General features: G+C 40.8%; 1 protein-coding gene across 5 annotated transcripts; it reads left to right on the top strand.

Moving 5' to 3' along the window:
- Positions 1-282: 282 nt before the first annotated feature.
- gsap (gamma-secretase activating protein) lies at positions 283-20,956 on the top strand. 5 transcript variants are annotated; one of them, XR_013298390.1, is made up of 32 exons: positions 283-575; positions 1,501-1,571; positions 2,594-2,650; positions 3,457-3,526; positions 3,607-3,654; positions 3,723-3,811; positions 3,882-3,951; positions 4,034-4,083; positions 4,148-4,258; positions 5,051-5,107; positions 5,739-5,785; positions 5,895-5,974; positions 6,346-6,423; positions 6,485-6,565; positions 6,708-6,800; positions 8,449-8,617; positions 8,696-8,786; positions 8,859-8,928; positions 9,016-9,095; positions 9,168-9,248; positions 9,395-9,517; positions 9,579-9,631; positions 10,457-10,488; positions 11,858-11,919; positions 13,485-13,574; positions 16,657-16,727; positions 16,799-16,893; positions 17,121-17,240; positions 17,514-17,575; positions 18,978-19,020; positions 19,113-19,209; positions 20,621-20,956. XR_013298390.1 is itself a non-coding variant. In XM_077594203.1 (32 exons), the coding sequence occupies exons 1-32, from the start codon at positions 488-490 to the stop codon at positions 20,746-20,748; spliced, it is 2,610 nt and encodes an 869-aa protein (XP_077450329.1). In that variant the 5' UTR covers positions 286-487; the 3' UTR covers positions 20,749-20,956. The 5 variants fall into 5 exon arrangements, 4 of the variants coding, with proteins under 4 accessions (XP_077450331.1, XP_077450329.1, XP_077450328.1 ...); XM_077594203.1 differs by having other exon boundaries at positions 286-575; positions 8,699-8,786; positions 18,922-19,020; XM_077594202.1 differs by having other exon boundaries at positions 286-575; positions 18,922-19,020.

Below are 20,956 nucleotides of genomic sequence, written 5' to 3'. Positions count from 1 at the left end.
ATAAAAACTGCGGAAAAAAACAGACAAATGGTTGAAGATTTTGTTGTTTTTGTTCATTGTTTTCATAAAAACTGCAAAACTGGCATGAGAGGTTAATAGCAGTGCCTTAGCTTGTTAATATTGTGTATTTTTGCACTAAGACTAACTACTTGAATGCCCATTTTAGATGGCGAAACAAATGTGTGACACACTATTGTGAAGTTCCAGTGTGGGGGACTGGGTAGTGGTGAGAGATTCCAGCCTGGCTCGAGTGAAACTTCCCCAGAACAACAAAGGGTGGGAGGAGTTGCTCTATTTCCGCCATGACTGAGGACAAAGTTAATGCTCAGCTGCCCTAACTTTTGCAAGACACGGAGGGGAAAAGTTACTACTCTTGGTCATGTGATGCTACAGCCGGGAAGTTTGCTGAGTCTGCGAGGCAGCGGCGCGCCGTCAAGTTCTTGGACGTGATTGTGTTTTCTTCCCTACAAAATTTGACGGTGCTCTTATGTTAAAAGTGCATCTGAAGTTTGACCTGCGCAGAGATGTGGAGGCTGACATCCGCAGGAAGGAGGCGGCGGGGTGCCGGGTGAAAGGTGAGGCGTTGACGTTTTGTTGCTCAGCTGACTTTCAAGTGGTGCTCACTAAAAGAGAATGAGACAGATTTTCAGATCACAAAAATCGTCTTTTGTGGACATTGAAAATGATTATTGAATTAATTTTTTTTCTCCAAATTGTTGAGGTGAATTAAGTGGTGCGGAAACCAAAATAAAGTGGTATCTCTACTTATGGAATAAATTGGTTCCAGAACTGGTTGCGTAACTTGAATTTATCATCAGTAGACAGCTGCGATATGTTGAATTTGCATATGATCTTTAATATTAGCACCTGAATCCTTAAAAATGTCAAGTGCACACATTTTGTATAAAATATATATGCAAAAAAGCTAAGAAAATAACCCACTAAAATGAGTAAGAAAATGCAAAGATATTTTCCAATGCATTGGAATTGCAAGTGGCAGCTGAGTAAACATACGTAAACACGCACGTAAACACGGAACTTAAGTACTGAAAATGATGTTATACACACAGAATAATTCAAGAAACAATATGTAAGAAGTCCTCATTGGTTCAAAAAGGGGCTTTTGGTCAAATAGTCGCAAATTTGATACCATTGGTGTACGTTAAAAAACGTTTTTATTTATCGTACGCTTTACTTGAAATTGCTGGACAATGCTAACTACCGTATTTTCACGACTATACGGCGCACCGTATTTTTAGCCGCAGTGTCAGTAACGAGTGCTATTTGCATATATGCAAAAAAGCTAAGAAAATAACCCACTAAAATGAGTAAGAAATGCAAAGATATTTTCCAATGCATTGGAATTGCAAGTGGCAGCTGAGTAAACATACGTACACACGCATGTAAACATTCGAGAGTAGATGTACAACTATAATGAATAATATGAGACATAATTCAAAAACAAATTTGCACACTTACCCGTTGACCTAATGTCTGCAGACGACTCTGGAGCGGTGGACATTTTAATCCTCAACACTGAGCGAGATGGAGGCATCCTTTACTCCTGGAAGGTTATTCATATTTATCATATTTGTGTAACTTCCTTTCTGCAATTTCTGTTATTTTAGAAGTCAGGTTTACCTTGTTTTCACTGGGATTCCAATTCCAGTTCGAACTGGGCCATGCTTTGTCGCTATTTTTCTTGAGCTAGTCAACGTCGTGTGCGGTCGATTGGTCGCCGGTCTTTTGGTCGCCCCGACCGCAACAACGGGCGACCAAAAGACTGGCGACAAAACAAGGTAAAACAACACGGTCTACGCATCAATAAAAGCCAACAATGGCCATGAGCAGTTTCACTGAGCCCACGTGTGAGTGTAGAAGAGTTTGTATGTACATGCGTTGTCCCTTTAAGAAGCTACGTCCGTCAGGGTCTTAACAAGTTCTCCAACAAAAAACAATAAAAGTCCGGGAATTTTGGAGCTTTTCTTTAGCCTAATAATTATTAGGGCATTAAGTATGACTAAATAGTAATTCACAGTTTGTATTTAGGGAATTTGAGCAACGATTTAAATGGTAATTATCACTTACCTTCCGGGCGACCAAAAGACCGGCGACCAAAAGATCGGCGACCAATCGGCCATGTACCAGTCAACGTAGAGAGAATGATAAGGAGTTCCATTTTTTTAGCTGCATGTGCCAACACTCAGTCGCTTCATAACATGATATTTTTCATATAGCTTATCTGCCAAGTAAGCGTGCTCACACATACGCAAACACGCACAAGGATATCTGTGAGGGCGCTGCATCCTCAAATAGACTAAAAAATCAAACTGCATAAAACACACGTTCCCTCCTGATGATTCCACTTGATGTCCACTATTTGGGGAGTTTTGGAAAGTTCCAACCCTCAGTGGATAAAGTCATAGTTAGGAACCGCGTAGCAAAGATTTTTAATGACTCATCTGGCAAACGCATTTCGGAGGTCAAAGGTGGCCCTGCCAAGAGGTTCATTTTCATCATTTGCTGCTTTTTAATCACTGGATGTACTGCACGTGAATGAATTAAGTGTGGCGCTAATCTGGTTTCCTCGTAGGGCTCGACTGGGACCACCAAAGTTGGGAAATATGACCCCAGCACTAAGCAGAATAAAGTGAGTTTGAGCTGTTGTGTCATTTTGCTTCCCAAAATCAATGTGCAAAGTTCGTTTGCGATAACGCAGGGGTGTCAAACATGCGATCCGTAACTCCTTCATTCTCTACAAACAGAATCCAATGCTTTTATTTACCCATCCGCAGTTATGTTGGTTCTTTCCACCGCTGCAGTGACAATAGCACCATCAATGGGTTGTCATCAAAGTCATCAAAGAACCTTGAAATGCCTGGAAAGGAGCAAAAATCAGCAGAAAGAAACCAACAAAGAGAAAATTGGGTACTCGGACGTTTCGTCAAAAGACGTTTGGTCCCCGGACGTTTGGTCAACCGTCAGTCCTACCAAATGTCCGTCCTACCAAACGTCCGTCCTACCAAACGTCCGTCCTACCAAACGTCCGTCCTACCAAACGTCTGTTCTACCAAATGTCCGGTTGACCAAACGTCCGGTTGACCAAACGTCCGGGGACCAAACGTCCGGGGACCAAACGTCTTTCGACGAAACGTCCGGTCACGGAAAATTGCCCCCAAACAAATAGGAAATGATCCAAAATGGACTTGGAAGTAGCCTGAAATGACAAGAAAGTCAGGCAAAATGAACTCACTGCCTGTCATTGATGGCCAGTAAGTTCATTTTTTTTTTTGGCCCACGTGATCTAGTTTGCACGAATGTGGCCTGCGAACCAGTCAAAGTTTGACACCCCTTACTTTGAATCCATTTTGACTGGTAGCGATCATTCCCTGCCAGTCAAACTGGCGGTAGCCAATAAATTTGATTGATTTATGACTTGTTTGACCGCTCCGACAGCTCCTGTACACCTTTGACAAAGAAGTCCGTGTTAGCAGCTGCTCCCTGAACAAGGAGGAGACATTGTTAGGTGAGCACGTTCACAGTTTTGCTGTCAACTGATTCCAAAATAGGACTGATTTCAATCGATCACTTCTTTCTTCCCGCCAGCCGTCAGCTTAGCACAAAACAGCCACGAAGCGGAGCACCTCAAACCGAGTACGACACATTCCGCTTTCCCTCCATTTCTTTGCATGCGTCATCTATTGTTCTATCTGTCTATTTAGTGTCCGACTGTCTGACACTCCTGATGGAGATCGATCCAATCCACGACACTAAGGTCTTAAAGGCGGTGGACTGTCGGGTCAAAGTGCAGGTAGCGTACGTGAAAAGCATGGCCGACTAGCCCAGTGGAACGGCAGTCTTTTAACATTTGGCGTTGTCAGTTCCTTCATCCGCAAAGTGAGCGCAAATCCGTGTCCGAAAGCCACTTGCTGCTCCTGACCGAAGACGGATGTGAGTCCCGTCATTTTTAATAGCGCCAAAGCCCATGAAAAAAGAGGAGTGCGCACACTTTTTATTGTGCGCACACTTTCAGATGCGGATCTGTACCACGTCCAGCTGACCCGACAAGAAGGTCACAAAGTGGTAAATATGACTTCCTTTTCCCGCAACACAACTGCCTTTTCAAAATGTTTCACCGTAACGACAGGTGCTGGCCAATCCCGATCGTTTGTCCAAGACGGCCGAGCGGGTGGTGGAGGATTTCTGCTGGGTCCAATGGGACGTGCACACGCAAAGGCTCTACTATCTAACCCGCACGGTAGTGCGCCGTTCATTAAAAAAAATACACTATGCTTAAATCGCCTGTGCAGACGGAGAATGTGGTCCAAATCTCTTTTTACCGTATTTTCACGACTATACGGCGCATCATATTTTTAGCCGCAGTGTCAATAACGAGTGCTATTTCTGTATTTGACACACACAAAGGACGCACTGTTTTTATAGACGCAGCCAGGCATGGCAAAACATACACCAACTTAAACATACACGCGACACCCACACGCTAAAAACACGTTTTTAAAAAGGCAACGGAAGCAAAACTAGTTCGGTTGTACTTTATTTAGCCATTTTACAATGTACTCACGGGATCATCACCCACAAATCCATCAACGTCCTCATTTTCTGAGTTTTATACGTTCGTCCAGGCGGCCACAATCTATTCGCAAATAGTAGCTAGCTAGTGGCTAGCGTAACTTTTCCAACGTTGCTTCCAATGCTTCGTAAAGCTGTGTTGATGTCGATGTACAGGCCAAAATCCATTGGGTGCATTGACAAAAGAACTATATATCCCAGCAGTCACTGCACAGTACTTTTTCTACGGGGAAAATAGTAGAGTCGGGGGCTGCTTGCCGTAGTTGTGAGAGCTGTAGAGGATGGTGTACCCTATCCACTGATTTATTTGATTTTATCGTGATAACAATTTTAGATTTGGTCCATATATAAAGCGCACTGGATTATAAGGCGCCCTGTCTATTTTGAAGAAAATTTAAGACTTTTATGTGCGCCTTATAGTCGTGAAAATACGGATTTTTTAAATTTATTTTCTACGCAGGGCAAGTTTGTGCTCAGGTGTTTGCAGTTCTACGATAACTGCAACTGTGAAATAATGGTAAAAACGCCCCCCCTGCATTTTGTAGATTTGAAGTTGATTTGTTATGTTGGTATAAAATCAACTATCGAGCACAACTGTTTCATACCTTTGCAATTGTGTGAATCAGTGGTGTCAAACGTGTGGCCTGCAGGCCGGAACAGGGCCAAACTGTTTGTAGCTCATTCATACTTTACATACAGAGTGAAATGCTTTCATTTTCTCGATGCAAAACCTAAAAAAACACTACTGTACTTCGCTCCATTTCCTTATTCGCAATCTTATTCGTTCATTCGCCCCCTGTCGTCAAAATGGCGCCTTGAACGGTAGCCAATGAGTTAATAGGGAACCTTAAAATGCCCCTAAACCAACCTGCAAATGCTCAACAATCGGCAGAAACCGACAAACGAACAAGAAGCATCTAGAAAAGTATCCTAAAATGGAAGCGAAAAATAAAATGGGACTCAAGATGAACTTAATTGCCTGCTATTGACATTAATAGATGTCCAATTCACTTCATATGGCTATGCATGTTCATCTTTCAGTGCCATTGAATGCATCGTTTGTTGCAATTGTTTTTGCGGATAATCATTGGGTATGTTTACCCAATCAATTGTTCTCACAACCTTTCTGTACTCTTGCTGTCCCACAGCTCGAGCTTCCATTAGCGCTGCCTGCCAATTCTTTCAACACAGTCAAGTAAGGCTACAACGACGACGACTACACACACTGCAATCTTGCCAGCATACGGCTCCTAAAATGGCGGCCAGTATGTGTTTACTTTGAAAAATGTGGATGCTTTTGACAGGTTGGTGAATCTGGGTTTTGACCACCATTATGTGGAGGAGCCAGAGCGTGTCAAGATCAACGTGTTCACCAACAGATTAGGTCAAAACTCTTTACGGCACAGTCATGAAAACACATAAATAACTAACCCTCAGCACTTTGTGTTGTTGTTTTTCCTCTTTTGGAAAACAAGAATGCAAGTCCCTCAACCTTCCACAGTGAAATAATGATTGGATTTCCCCTCTTTGATTAAAAACGGAATGAATCTGCATTTTGGCACTCCTTTGCTGATTGATGCATATTTGATTGCATGCTTTGAATACCTCAGAGGCACAAGCCATTTTTCTTATACCGCGGCCTTAACATTAGGTACACATGCACAGCTAAGGAGATGCTGGCTGGATGGAAAAGTCAGATCCCGTGAATTATTAACGTGACGACACGGACATTTTTCTGTTCTATTTCAACTCAAGGAAGCATGTGCGTGTGCTACAGTCTGCCGGCCTACGACCAACCGGAGCTGGTCTATTCTCTGGTTTTAGTTCACAAAGGTATGACGTGCCATCCTGCCGCCATCGCCGGCGCCGCGTCACCTCATCTCCCTTCTCTCAGACTGCAGCAAGACTTTCCGGGTCACCTTGGAGCGTCCGACACGGGACGGCGCGCAGTTCCATCCCTTCTTCATCCCTCTTGGTCACTTGCACACTTATTTCCAGAGTGGTGCTCTTTTAAAAGCATCTCTGAGCAAAACACAATGGCGATCGTGTGGCCTGGTTCGGCCCAATTAACGTCAGGCAAGCTGACGAGCCGAGCCGTTCGTTTTTTTTGTATGTAGGTTACTACGTGCTGGTGTATCTGCACGGCCGATTCCTGCACTGCATCAACACCAGGCAGCAGGAGATGCTCTGCCACTCCCTTTTCCTGTCGGGTAAGATGAAGTGTGCTGCACTCTTTTTCTCATTAAGTGTCATCCCACTGAGAGACGTTGCTTTTTTTGCCCAAAGACTTACAACTGCATCACTTTTTTGGTCATTTTAGGGTACTTGCAGGCAATGTTCTCTCTAATTTTTTGTTTGTCTGGGCAGAAAGACAACCTCCCTGAGCACACTGAGTACTGGTGTGAGCAACATCATCCTTGCTCGCTATGGACACACACCAGTATCACACCTGCCATAAGCAGGTGCATGTCTACTACACATAAATGATTTAGTAATAATAAAATGTAATGATTAATGGGCAGAAAAAAAATTGGGATTTTATTTTGTGCGCTCCATATGATTTGCTGTGCGTAGAGAAGACGAGAGTAGTGCGCAATTGCGCACGCACGCAGCTTAGAGGGAACATTGCTTGCAGGTCATTGCTTGTAAATTCTGGATCATTTTCTTTACAAAGTCAGGAAAAACACCCACATTTGATACCACTGGTGTACGTTAAAAAAAAACTAAATAAAGTGGTAACTCTACTTATGAAATAAATTGGTTCCAGAACTGGTTGCGTAACTTGAATTTATCATCAGTAGAGAGCTATGTTATGTTGAATTTGCATCATTCGTCAAGTATACACATTTTGTATAAAATATATATGCAAAAAAGCTAAGAAAATAACCCACTAAAATGAGTAAGAAATGCAAATATATTTTCCAATGCATTGGAATTGCAAGTGGCAGCTGAGTAAACATACGTAAACACGCACATAAACACGGAGCTTAAGTACTGAAAATGATGTTATACACACAGAATAATTCAAGAAACAACGTGTTAGAAGTCCTCATTGGTTCAAAAAGGGGCTTTTGGTCAAATAGTCGCAAATTTGATACCATTGGTGTACGTTAAAAAACGTTTTTATTCATCGTAAGCATTACTTGAAATTGCTGGACAATGCTAACTACCGTATTTTCACGACTATACGGCGCATCGTATTTTTAGCCGCAGTGTCAGTAACGAGTCCTATTTCTGCATTTGACACACAAAGGACGCACCGTTTTTATAGACGCAGCCAGGCATGACAAAACATACACCAGCTTAAATATACGGACACACGCTAAAAACACGTTTTTAAAAAGGCAACGGAAGCAAAACTGAGTTCGGTTGTACTTTATTTAGCCGTTTTACAATTAAAAAATTACAATTATTGATTTAAAAGGGGGAAAATCAGGAAAAGTAATATACATCTATACTCTTCATTTTAATCGACTGATTTATTTTATTTTATCGTGATAACAATTTTAGTATTGGTCCATATATAAAGCGCACTGGATTATAAGGCGCCCTGTCTATTTTGGAGAAAATTCAAGACTTTTATGTGTGCCTTATAGTCGTGAAAATACGGTAATTGTCTGCTACTGACGGACATCTTCCCTAGGTAAAAAAACAACAACCCATAATTACTACATTTAACGTGTAGTCATACATGCACATTCATTCATTCATCGCAGGGCCGGTTTTTGAGATGGGCAATTTGGGCGACGGTCTATCAGGCCACTGATTCATCTAGAGATCTCCTTATCCTCACGAGGGTGTTGGTCGTGTGTGTATTTTATCACGTTAATCCTAAATATATTCGCGTCTGACATTCAGGTGACGAGGCGGAGTTGGGCCTACCGTCAAATTCTGCCAGATTCTCGGTGCTGCACGCAGAGGCGGAAGCCAGCACGGCCATCTTGGATCTGGACAGCGGGACCATCCAAGGAGTCCAATTCAGCACACGCCACCTTCTTCAGATTCTACGATCGGAGTTGCCTGACGGGTGAGCGCCACCTAAAGGAAGGCGAGGAGAGGTTCTTGTTCATTACTCATTTTTCTGGATTTCATTCGCCGTGGCAAGAAGACTCAAGAACGCGAGTGACGCCCAACGCCTGGCCGCCCTTCACTGTCTTCTTCTTTCTAGTGAAAAGGACCCGAATGTGGAGTCGGAGGTATGAGAGGCTACGTTGGGGCTTTTACGTGTAAACAAAGCCGACCGTTAACATGACTTTATATCCCTGCAGATTATTGAGTGGCTGTGTAGCTACGTCAATGCTCTGGAGTCTTTCGACCAGATGCAGGAGTTTATTCTAGGTCAGTGTGAAGAGAAAAAAAAAATACATTCATATGTTTTTTTACTTGAAGGCCGCTATTTGTTTTTGTTATTGTTTTTCTCCACAGCATCTTTGTACAAAATGAGCTACCAGAAAAGCCTTAGCCTGGATAAATTACTCCCTTGTTCATCGGTGTTCGACATGAAGGTAACCTCCACATATAGTCTAGGATTAAAGTTCATATATAAATCAAAATACATTTGAATAAATAACTTCCAGGAGGTAACCGCGTGCCTGGCGGACATCCCCGGTGTGTGTTGTACCACTCAGTGGCACACCGAGTACGTCTTTAAAGGGAAGGTAATGGATGAAATTGGATTTTTTTTTTTTACTGGATTGCGTGACGATGAACAATTGGTAGTGCGTGCGTTTTTTCCATTTTGATTTCGGACTTGAGTCACGCACAGTTGTGCACTCTGCTGGTTTTTCCTCGCCGGTGCGTGCAGGCCCGGAGTCCTCGGGGCTTCTGGTACGAGCTGCAGTGGAACGCGGAAAGGGCCCCTTACTTCGACGTGGATCCCGACCCCAGATATAAGACCTCCCACGTGGAGGCCCACCGGTGCAAAATTGTAATGCTGAAAAAGCCAAATGCTGTGTGAATGTCTGCGCATTCACGTTTATTTCTTTTAGATGTCAGCGACAGCCTCCGGCCACGTGACTCATTTGTTGGAGAATGCCAAGAAGTAGGTCTCCTTTTATTGTATAGATTGTTTCCTATCGATCGTTGCGCGTCTTATCGGGATTTCTGAGTACCACACAAGAGATAGTACAGATCAAAAGTTATTAAACCTGCCCAAGGTCACTTCCAGCTTCCCGCATTTCATCCCTTCTTTGAACACAGAGGCCGATTGATTTTCAATATCGACTAAAGGCCAAAAAAAAAAAAAACAAGCCCTGCTTGGGGGGTATATTAAATGGGGAGGTATATTAAATGGAGGGTATATTAAATGGGGGGTGGGGTATATGAAATGGGGGGTGGGTATATTAAATGGGGGGTGGGTATATTAAATGGGGGATATATCAAATGGGGGTATATCAAATGGGGAGGTATATCAAATGGGGAGGTATATTAAATGGGGGGTATATAAAATGGGGATGTATATTAAATGGGGGGTATATTAAATGGGGGGTATATTAAATAGGGGGGGTGTATTAAATGGGGGGTGTATTAAATGGGGGGAATATTAAATGGGGAGGTATATTAAATGGGGGTATATTAAATGGGGGGAATATTAATTGGGGTGTATATCAAATAGGGGTATATAAAAATGGGGGGATATTAAATGGGGGTATATTAAACTCTTTTAAAATCTTTCAACCGATCTTCGTCAGAACTTTAAGGATGACTTCCAGAGAAGATCCAATTCAGATGAAGCAGCTAAAGTACAGGTTTTTTGGGGGGCTTATCATTCTATTTGCTAATGATTGCCTCACGTTATTGATTTTGAAGGACACTCAATGCAAGATGTAGCCTAAAGTGTTCACATCTAATCTTTTCTGTTTTCTAGGGTTCTCGCCTTAGTGGACACTTGGCATCTGGGTAAGAGAACCCGAACAAAGTCGTACCTCCTGTGCAGATGTTAAGCATCAAGCCCAAATGTGAAATTTACTCACGTATTTGATTTATGCCACGTCAAATACTCCATAAGGTCCAGTAAAAAAACAGATGAGAAATACACTGGGATCAATCCAATATTTTCATTCTAAATGCTGAAACAAATCTTTCAGATAAGTATTAACCAAATCAAAGAATCTTTCGTTATTCTGCATGCAACACTGAGACACCTAACATATTAAAAAAAATATGTATATATATCAGTGGCGGTCCGTGCATTTTCTAGTAGTGCCTTCTATCGGAATCAATCCAACCCTCAAAAACTATTTTATGGCTATAAAACCTCTTCTGCAGCTTGGTAGCTCTGGCTAGCCCACTCTATCACTAGCCAATCATAGTTGGTGAAAGCGATGACGTATCCCTACGCCTGCGAGAAGGAAATGACGTATCCCTACGCCTATGAGAAGGCCTTGGTGTCACCAAATCGAATTCTGATTGGTTGAAGCAACAGTATTATCGACGCTTGTTTAATGCAGCAGAGCCTGCAGAACTGATTGTGAAGGCCTTGATCCTGGCAACAAATAATGGCTGAAATGTGATTGGTTAAATGCTTCAATATGAAAACACACATCTGGAAGCAGTGCAATGAAAGGGAGCTGACAGACAATTTGGAATTATTTAATAAGTATTCATGGACAAAATAAAATTAACATCAGTCTGTGATTCAGATATTTCTTAGGCCAGCAGGGAAGGCCTTGAAGGCCCTGACGGCACACCACTGATATATATAGGCTTTTTTCACCCATTTAATCTCTAAAATATCAAGGATGAAGTAAAAAGTGCCCCAAAAAAGGGAGTATTCAAAACTAAAGTGATGATCTTTAAACATTTAAACAACTGGAAGCTGGCAAATATCTGTAATTTTGCCCAAAGCAAAAGCAAGTGGAAATGCAAATTTGCAGCAAATGCTTCTTTGGAATGAAAACGATTACCTGAACCTTTTTCTAATAATATGTGGGCCTAGAAAGCAAGCGCTCACATGCGCGTGGTTACATGCGACACATCAAAAAGGCGCCACGTGTGCGATGAAATAAAGATTACATACGGGAGAGTGAAATTATTCATCTGCTCACAGCGGGGAGCGCTGTCTCATAACGCCCCCTTAAGCTGTGTGATGTATTTTTTTCAAAGGAAAACACACCCAAAAAGAATCCATTAATGTCTTCAACTACCCACAATCCCTTTCCCTCTTTCTAACATTTCCTTTTTTCTACTCCGATTAATGACGTGGGTAACCAGGCTGATTGTTTTTTTGTTGTTTTTTGTCCTTAAACGATTCCCCCGTGTCTTCCAGACAGGAAGCCGGTGCCCCTTTTTCAAGAGGAAGACCACCACCAGGGTCTCTTCATCGGATTGGTGAGTGAATGAATGATCGTGTTTGAGTGGCACTGGCGGCCGTAATTCTATTGAACTCTATCGATGTCATTTGGGGTGAATGGGTTAAAGGTCGTGTAAGGTCAAATTCAAATTGTTAACAACCCTGAAAAATGTCAAATGATATTTGAAAAAAAAGGGGGTACATGTATTAAGGCTTTAAAATTGCCCTAAAAATTCCAGACATGTCTTTATCCCACTTTTGACCCGATGTTGTTGTTGATTTTTTTTAGCAGGTTGTAGAGGATTAGAGTAAATTGGTCTACATTTGTGTGGTTCGTAATGACGTTTTTTTTATCTCCTTCATTTTCGGTTGTTTAAATCAGTCACAATGGTGTTTAGTGCATTGCGAGGTCTGGGAAATATGCATATTAATGTCATTGTGGTATTGGTCCAAGCTAAGATGGAAACATGACTGACCTTTATAGCAGTGGCGGTCCGTGCATTTTCTCGTAGCGACTCCAACGGGTAAAATCCACTTCCTAGCAGCATTTAATGATTAAATACAAACACTGGAGCTTTTCAGACATCAGAACCAGGCCCACATTTGAAATATTATTTAGGAATAAAGCCATATTTTACTCACCAAAAATCCTTTTTAACTGTACACAATATCCATCCTCCTTTCTTTCTTCCTTCTTTTCTATCGTCATCGAAGCTAATGCTGAAATTTGAGCCTGTCCTGTCGTATTTCTGGCATAGTCCGTCTTGAAAATGGCTTTAGATCAACACAACAATATATTTGCTTGTGCAGCTAGCTCCAGATACAGTTTGGTAGCTAATCATAGTTGGTGAAAGCGATGACGTATCCCTCCACCTGCGACAAGGCAATGACGTAAATAAATATATATATATATATATTATAAAATATATTATTATAAAATAATTTAATAAGTATTGATGGACAAAATATAATATATGATTTAGATATTTCTTAGGCCAGCAGAGAAGGCCTTGAAGGCCCTGACGGCCCGCCACTGCTTTATTGTAGTCGCAGTGGGACAGAAGGCATGGCGGACGGACACTGGACTTTGGCTCATGATGAGTTCAAATCCACCTAAAACTAAAACGGAAGTTTTTACCAATAACTCTGGGATTCACTGCATTGAGAAAAAATGACCTTACAGCATCTTTAAATCTTGGTTGACATTTGGGATTTTACATCTAAACTGTTAAAATGCTAAGCCAACTCTAAAAAAAACCCAAAAACATTAGGCTTATGCTTCAGGTTCCATGTCAATCAAAGCAGGCCAAAGTGTAAAAGGGCAATTTGTGAGTCTTCTTAAAAGGCCACATTTTAAGTTTTTCCTTTTTTTTTTGAGAACAGTTTGACAAATTTATCCTACAGCTTTGCCTGCCTGCACTCAATAAGAAGAGACGGGTAAAAAAAAAGTGCAGATAGCTTCAGTTTAAGAGTTCAAACCAGAAGTCTATTCTTAGAATGACCCGGTCGTCCGGTCGCTCGCTTGAATCTCATCCCGCCGTTTGCGCTTTCATCTACACAAGACCAAAATGTGTGTGTGTGTGTGTGTGGATATGTTTTTAAGACAGTTGAGAAGCTGCGAGAACATCTGAAGCTACACCTGCCTCGCTTTAAGAAGATAGACTCCCTCGTCATCAACTATGTTGCCAAACAGGTCGGTACAAACCATTCGCTGCTGTCAAATTCTTTTGAACTGGAATATCTGACATGAATGAGCCGCCAGCCGAACCTAGTCACAATGGATTGGACATCTAATGCCGTCAATCACAGCCAATGGATTAAATTCATCAAATAACCTAAAGTCCATTTAACACTAGAAAGCTTGTATTTGTTTTCTTAGTTTCAGTTTTGTAAGCAGTACCATATTTTTTTGGACTATAAGTCGCACCGCAGTAGAAGTCACATGTGTGGGCCATTTCTTATTTAAAAGAAATCAAGATCTGTCAAAGTCACAATAATAAATTGGAGAACAATAAGCTAGATAGGCATCTGTTAACATAACCGTTTTTCCAATCATTATAACCTAAAATAAAACAGGCTTTCTTTGGTTAAAGAGAAGAAAAAAAACATAAGTCACAGGCCCAGCCAAACTATGAATAAAAATGCAAGTTATGGTCCGGAAAATACAGTAATTTTAGAACTCCGTGTTTCACCCTCAACGAGTTCAAGTTGTGTTTTATGCAAGAGGAGGATATTACCATATTTTCATTTCTGAAAGAATGTCAAATTGTCTGACTGTTTAGTATTCTTGCGAGCTAAATCCATAGAAGACGACGTGGCATTTATTAAAACAAGAGGACTGCAAATAGTGTTGAGCCGCATGTATACCCTCTGCCACGCACGAAAAACCTGACAGTACGCCCTCCCATATATCAAGAAAAAATGGAAATGAACCGAGTATTTTTTGCCTTGATCTCGCTGACGAAGAAACCGTGACCGGACGTTTCGTCGAAAGACGTTTGGTCGACCGGACGTTTGGTAGAACGGACGTTTGGTCGACCGGACATTTGGTAGAACGGACGTTTGGTAGAACGGACGTTTGGTAGAACGGACGTTTGGTCGCCGGGTTCGCTCGCTGTCAAATTATGACAGAGTTTACTGCTGATATTTTGATATTAGATATTTAGATATTAAACTCACTCTCTCTCTCTCATGATTATAATTTTGAGAGCTGGTTTCAACAGTAACAACCCGGCAACCAAACGTCCGTTCTGCCAAAACGTCCGTTCTGCCAAAACGTCCGTTCTACCAAACGTCCGTTCTACCAAACGTCCGGGCGACCAAACGTCCGGCGACCAAACGTCTTTTGACGAAATGTCAGAGTACCCGAACAAACAGTGTTGAAAACTGATGCGGATGAAAAAAAGGACTCAATTGGACAACTCTGGCCAAATGTCTCTAAAAGAAATGGACCGTCACCCTCAATTCTTTTGGTGCTTATTGAGACTAATGGCTGCATTGACACACGTTGGTGGGGGGGATACAATAGATGACAGATTTTAAAGAGCCAGGAAGTTGTGCGGTGATCGATTGCGGCTTAGCGCTACATTATTATCCTAGTTATTTATTGGCCGTCTCCCGTTGCCATAGACAACGGCGATACATTACTTTTTTATTATGCAGTGCAAAGAGCAAGCAAGGAGTCGCTGAATACATATTGAGCGGTCTGTTTTGAAAAAAGATGGGGAGGTTTTAATTATGCAAAAAGTCTTGTGGATGATGAATGGTATTACTTCGGATGCTTTTAGTTCTTAAAGGCATTTCTGTTTTAACCTTTACTAAAGATTTGGACACCTGCAATGATTAAACGGATTGGATGTCATCGGAGAAGAAGCCAGAAGCATCAATATTTTGGGGAGACCTTTTTTTTTTTGAATAACCAAGACCAATTCCCAAAAACATCATTTGGGAGTCTCAGCTAACATTGGTGTGCGGCAAGGACAACATTGGCACACATGGTGCATTCCAAAGTGTATTGACATAACTACCTTGGGAACCGCAAGTAGGAATGGATAAAAACAATTCTCTACTTTTTTAGTCTAGAACAAGGGTGTCAGACTCGGGTTGGTTCGCGGGCCGGATTAATGTCAACTCGATTTTATGTGGGCCGGACCATTTTAGATATCATATTTAGATTTTTTTTATTTTTATAAATGGATTAAAAGAACTGGATTAAATGCCCTGAATATTCAGTTTTTTATAGATCTAAAACAATGTTTATTTTGGCTTTTTTAAAAATATATTTTTAGATTTTACAAAATGATTTTTGAACTAAAAACTCAGAGAAATTGATTAATAAATGACAATTATTGATTTAAAAGGGGTAAAATCAGGAAATGTAATATACATCTATACTCTTCATTTTAATTTGATCCTAAAACAGCAATAACGTCAACTCGATTTTATGTGGGCCGGACCATTTTAGATATCATATTTAGATTTTTTTATTTTTATAAATGGATTAAAAGAACTGGATTAAATGCCCTGAATATTCAGTTTTTTATAGATCTAAAACAATGTTTATTTGAGCTTTTTTTTTATATTTTTATATTTTACAAAATTATTTTTGAACTAGAAAACACAGAAAATAATGATTAAAAAATTACAATTATTGATTTAAAAGGGGGAAAAATGAGGAAATGGAATATACATCTATACTTTTCATTTTGATTTGATCCTAAAACAGAAAGTCGGCACTCATGATTTACTTTCCCGGGCCACACAAAATGATGCGACGGGCCAGATTTGTCCCCCAGGCCGCCACTTTGACACATGTGATCTAGAATGAGCCCCTTTTTGTTCTCAGTAGAAACGAGGCTAACTTTCCCCCCAAAAATGATTGTTAAGTAACTTAGCAAGATTGAAATCCCCTCATTTTTGCTGCCGCTTTAAATTTTCCAGTGGACACTTGCAAACTTGTCTTATCATGATGACATATTCACATGACTTGGGAATCAGTGTTGGAATCATTTGCATATTTTACAGCCAAAAAAGCCTGTTCCTCCGCGTGTTTAACCGCCAATCCGGCTGGGAGGAAATGAAACAAGGAAGTGTGGCTTCCAAAAAAAAGGAAGTGAGGTTGGGGGGAAAAAAAGCAGTGAGCTGCCCTAAAATAATGTAAAAAAATGATATTTGCTTGGATTCCCCCTTAAGCCTGGATTGGCCAGTTGGCGTTTCATTACAATCTTAATGAGCCTCTTTCCCAAACGACTAACTAAATGTGTGTTTGTGTGTAGTTGGAGCTGATCAGACACATGTTGGAGTCAGCATGGCAGAAACACAAGCTGGGGCCTCAAGTTTTATGCCTGTGAGCATCAACGTACCTTTGTAGGAGGAGTCACATGATGGATGACCTCACACCATTCCATCTGGTTTCAGAAAACAGCAAGCCGGTCCAGGCGAGTGGGCCGTGTTGAACTTCATGCTTCGGATTTTGGAAGCCACAAGTGGTCTCTGCATGCCCCTCCCACCTGGTATGGCCAATAGAATCAGAAACAAATGGGGTGAAGATGCGGTCTTTGCCTGGACTGTGACACGGTTCGAACATGGTGGCTTGAAATGCTGCATTTTAGCCGTTTTGCTTAGATCAAGTGGATCCAAAATGTGTTTTTCGAGGGCCAACGTGAAATCCTTTCACTGTATTGGTTCAATATACGATCGGGATCCGTTTTCAAATTTGAATTTTGTTTGTTTTGTTCAGGTTATGGCACGCTGCTAACGACCATGGCTTTGCGCTGCCTCCCGCGTCACACTTTCCTGCAGTACGTTGACCACGGCTTCCTGCGGCTGACGGAAACCTTCGTGTTTCGAGTCATGACAGGTGCGAACATGTTAAAAACTGGGAAGAAAATGAGAGCTTGAATTTTCACTTTCTTACTATTTTCCGAATTGGCCGCGGGCCGAGAAAAAACGAGCAGTGGGCCACCGTCGGCCCGAGGACCGCTATTTGGACACCACCTTCGTCTCGGTTCATTAAAAGTGAACTGCACTTGAAAAAAATGTAACGTGACGGATTTGGATTGTTGTTGGATGTGGAAAATGAACAAATGATGCAAACCAAATGTGAAGTGTGTTTCATTTGGACTTTCCACAGAACTGGACAACGGGGCAGCCAATGAGAAACTCAAGTTCAGTGTATTAAAGAGACTTCCCGAGGTAAATATTTGTATTTCCACTTATAAACAATGCACAATTGCATCTACAGGTAATGAGGAAGTTGCCCGAAAATGATGACGCATGCAGTTATTTTAAGTCTGAAAGTAACGATTGCGTGCACTGGAAGGTATTTTCCATCCAAGTCTTTGGGAGTGGTCCACCACTCTGTGTGTGTGTGTGTGTGTTTATGTGTGTGTGTGTGTGTGTGTTGTGTTGTGTAACATCCACGTGCCAAGTGTGTGAGTACAGTTGGTTAAAAAATGTCTGTGTACTTGGGATGTCCTCGATCAAAAATAGGGTCGGAATTTATTTTCAGAAGATCGGAATTGAGTAAAAAAAAAAGATATTTTAGTTTTTTGGATTTTGGTATTGATTTACTTTTGGTTTACTTTTTTTAGGTATTAACGCAAGGGCGTCAGACTCGGGTTGGTTCGCGGCTGCTTTAACGTCAACTCGATTTCATCTGGGCCGGACCATTTTAGATATAATATTTAGATTTTTTTAAATTAAATTAACTGGATTAAAGGCCCTGAATATTCAGTTTTTTATAGATCTAAAACAATGTTTATTTTAGCTTTTTTAAATATATTTTTAGATTTTACCAAATGATTTTTGAACTAAAAACACAGAATAAATGGATTAAAAATGACAATTATTGATTTAAAAGGGGGAAATTCAGGAAATTTAATATACATCTATACTCTTCATTTTAATTTGATCCTAAAACAGAAAGTCGGCACTCATGATTTGGATGTATAGTACTGTTTCCCCTGCTCAGTACATTTCCCGGGAATCGGATCGGGACTGGGTATCGGATGCTTTAAGGCGGAGAGCGGTGCAAAACACAGGAAAAGTTTTGGCGTCTCAATTGACAATTTATTATTTACTAAGCAAGCCGGCGTAGTTAAGACAAGCGCGTACGACGCAACTAATCTTTTTTATCGAGCCTGGCCCGTTTCGATTTATTTTGCATGCCATTCCGGAGGGCTGCAATTTGCGGCCTCGTCAAAAAGGGAGCCGGTCACAGATACCGAGGCTGAGCGCCGTAAATAATTCAGAGGCAAAGTTTCACAATCGGGTTTAAAATATTAATCTAGGAAAAGGGAGGAGGGGGGAGTTTGGGGGGGGGGGGGGGGATTGAAATAATTAAAGATTGATTAACGAGCTCTCGCACTGGGTGCGTTTAATGGAAACAGAAAGTACTTTTGCAGGAAAATGACGGATAGAGCGGAGTTTCTTTTTTGCTTTTTTTAGTATGAAATATGAGCCAGGCATGTCAAATGGCGCTATATCTGAAATCCGAAAAGTATTGCGGCTGTATGCAAGCGGATTGTTGGTGTGTTTAGGCAAACATATCCTACCGTACGTGGGATCATCCTGTCAGATGTGCTTCCATTGCCAGAGATTACGTCAGGAATCTGATGGGGAGACACGGCAAAAACAAGGTAAACAACATAAGCACGTGCTCACGAGGAATAGCAATAATGGATTCACAAGGAACTTTGATTTTATGACCCCTTGTCTTGACTTCCGATAGGCTTTGCCATTCATGGGAAGAGACAAAGCAGGCTTTAAAGGTGAATTTTTGCCTCTGACGTACCTGACCAAAGTGCTCTCCAATATAGACGAGCGAGGTAAGAAGCGGCTTTCGTCTTTCACGTGAATCATTTGATCAATCATTTTTTACTACAGGCTTGACATTTTTGATGTGAATGCATATTGGAGGTGAAAACAAAGCTCGGAGAACAGTTAACGTAAAGAAACATTTGCTTTCGAGTTATTCATACGTTAACAGACCTAATTTGATCTCTGTATTTTAGGCGCCACTGATAAAGGTCCATTTTTCTCAAGTGCGCCATATAATAAATATGCAACTTATATATGAAACCAATGTTAAAATAGGCCATTCATTGAAAGTGGGCTTTATAGTGTGGAAAATACGGAAATTATAAAAAGATCATCTGGAAGACTACTGAAATCAGAATGCTATATTTTCCAGACTATTGATTGCATTGTTTTAAATAGTTTGGTTGGGATTGCAACTAATTCTGAAATGTGACTTACATATATACATACACATATACATATATACATATACGCATATACACACACACATATACATATACATTTACATATATACATATATACACACACATATACACACATACATATACATATACACGTATACATATACACATATACACATATACATATACACATATACACATATACATATGCACACACATACACATACATATACACATATACACATATACACATACACACATACACATACATATATACACATACATATATACACATACACACATATATACACATACACATATACACATACATATACACACATGTACATATATACATATGTACATACACATATATACATATACACATACATATACACATATACATGCATATACACATACACATACATATACACATACATATACACATATACATATATACATATACATATACACATATACACATATATACATATACACATATACATATACACATATACATATACACATATACATATACACATATACATATACACATATACATATACATATACACATATACATATACACATACAGATACACATATACATACACACATACACATATACACATACACATATCATACCTGTCAACCTCTGCCGATAACTGCCCTTATAAATGATTATTGATTCCCCTTACAAACCCCCAAAAAACCTTACAAACACCGTACGAGTCGTACGGTGTTTGTAAGGTTTTTTGGGGGTTTGTAAGGGGAATCAATAATAATTTATAAGGGGAGTTATCGGCAGAGGTTGACAGGTATGACATATACACGTACACATATACATGTACACATACATATACACACACACACAAACACACACACATACATATACATATATATTTAGTATAATAATTTGATCATGGATTAGTTGCCCAAAAAATGTGTTTAGGGATGCGAGTTTGGATATTTCTCACGTGAAATGGCTCTTAAAGAAGCTTCCTTGTCCTTCCGACGCTGTAGCTGTGAACCCCTTCGAGGAGGAGCAGGAGAAGGTGGACGCCACATTTGTTGAGGAGACGGCTCTGAAACAGACGCTCCTTCTGCTGGGCTTAGAAGGGGAAATGAAGCCCCCAAAAGGGACAAAATAGGACGGATGGGAGCCAGGGAGACAAAGGGAGGACCAGTAACCGGAGCCATCGCAAAATGGGAAGGTGGCAGCCCCGAGTTTACACTGAAGTGGAAGCCTACAATACATTTTTTTGTATTTTCGACATGTTTAGATGATGTTCTGCCGTCATGGTGGGACGAGCGGCAAGGGACCTTTTAAAAAGAGATACAAAAATGACTTTAGAGCAA

The sequence above is a fragment of the Stigmatopora argus genome, chromosome 23, assembly GCF_051989625.1.
Source record: "Stigmatopora argus isolate UIUO_Sarg chromosome 23, RoL_Sarg_1.0, whole genome shotgun sequence".
NCBI classification, from domain to species: Eukaryota; Metazoa; Chordata; class Actinopteri; order Syngnathiformes; family Syngnathidae; genus Stigmatopora; species Stigmatopora argus.
The sequence above is the reverse complement of the archived record's forward strand: the minus strand, read 5'-3'. Positions and strand labels throughout refer to the sequence as shown.

Bases quoted from the DNA above. Each gene is read 5' to 3' on its own strand.
- gsap (XM_077594202.1), top strand. From the start codon at position 488: ATGTTAAAAGTGCATCTGAAGTTTGACCTGCGCAGAGATGTGGAGGCT. The intron at 9,632-10,456 runs GTAGGTCTCCTT...TCTGTTTTCTAG, and splicing joins TTGTTGGAGAATGCCAAGAA to GGTTCTCGCCTTAGTGGACA. The intron at 19,021-19,112 runs GTAAACAACATA...GACTTCCGATAG, and splicing joins GGAGACACGGCAAAAACAAG to GCTTTGCCATTCATGGGAAG.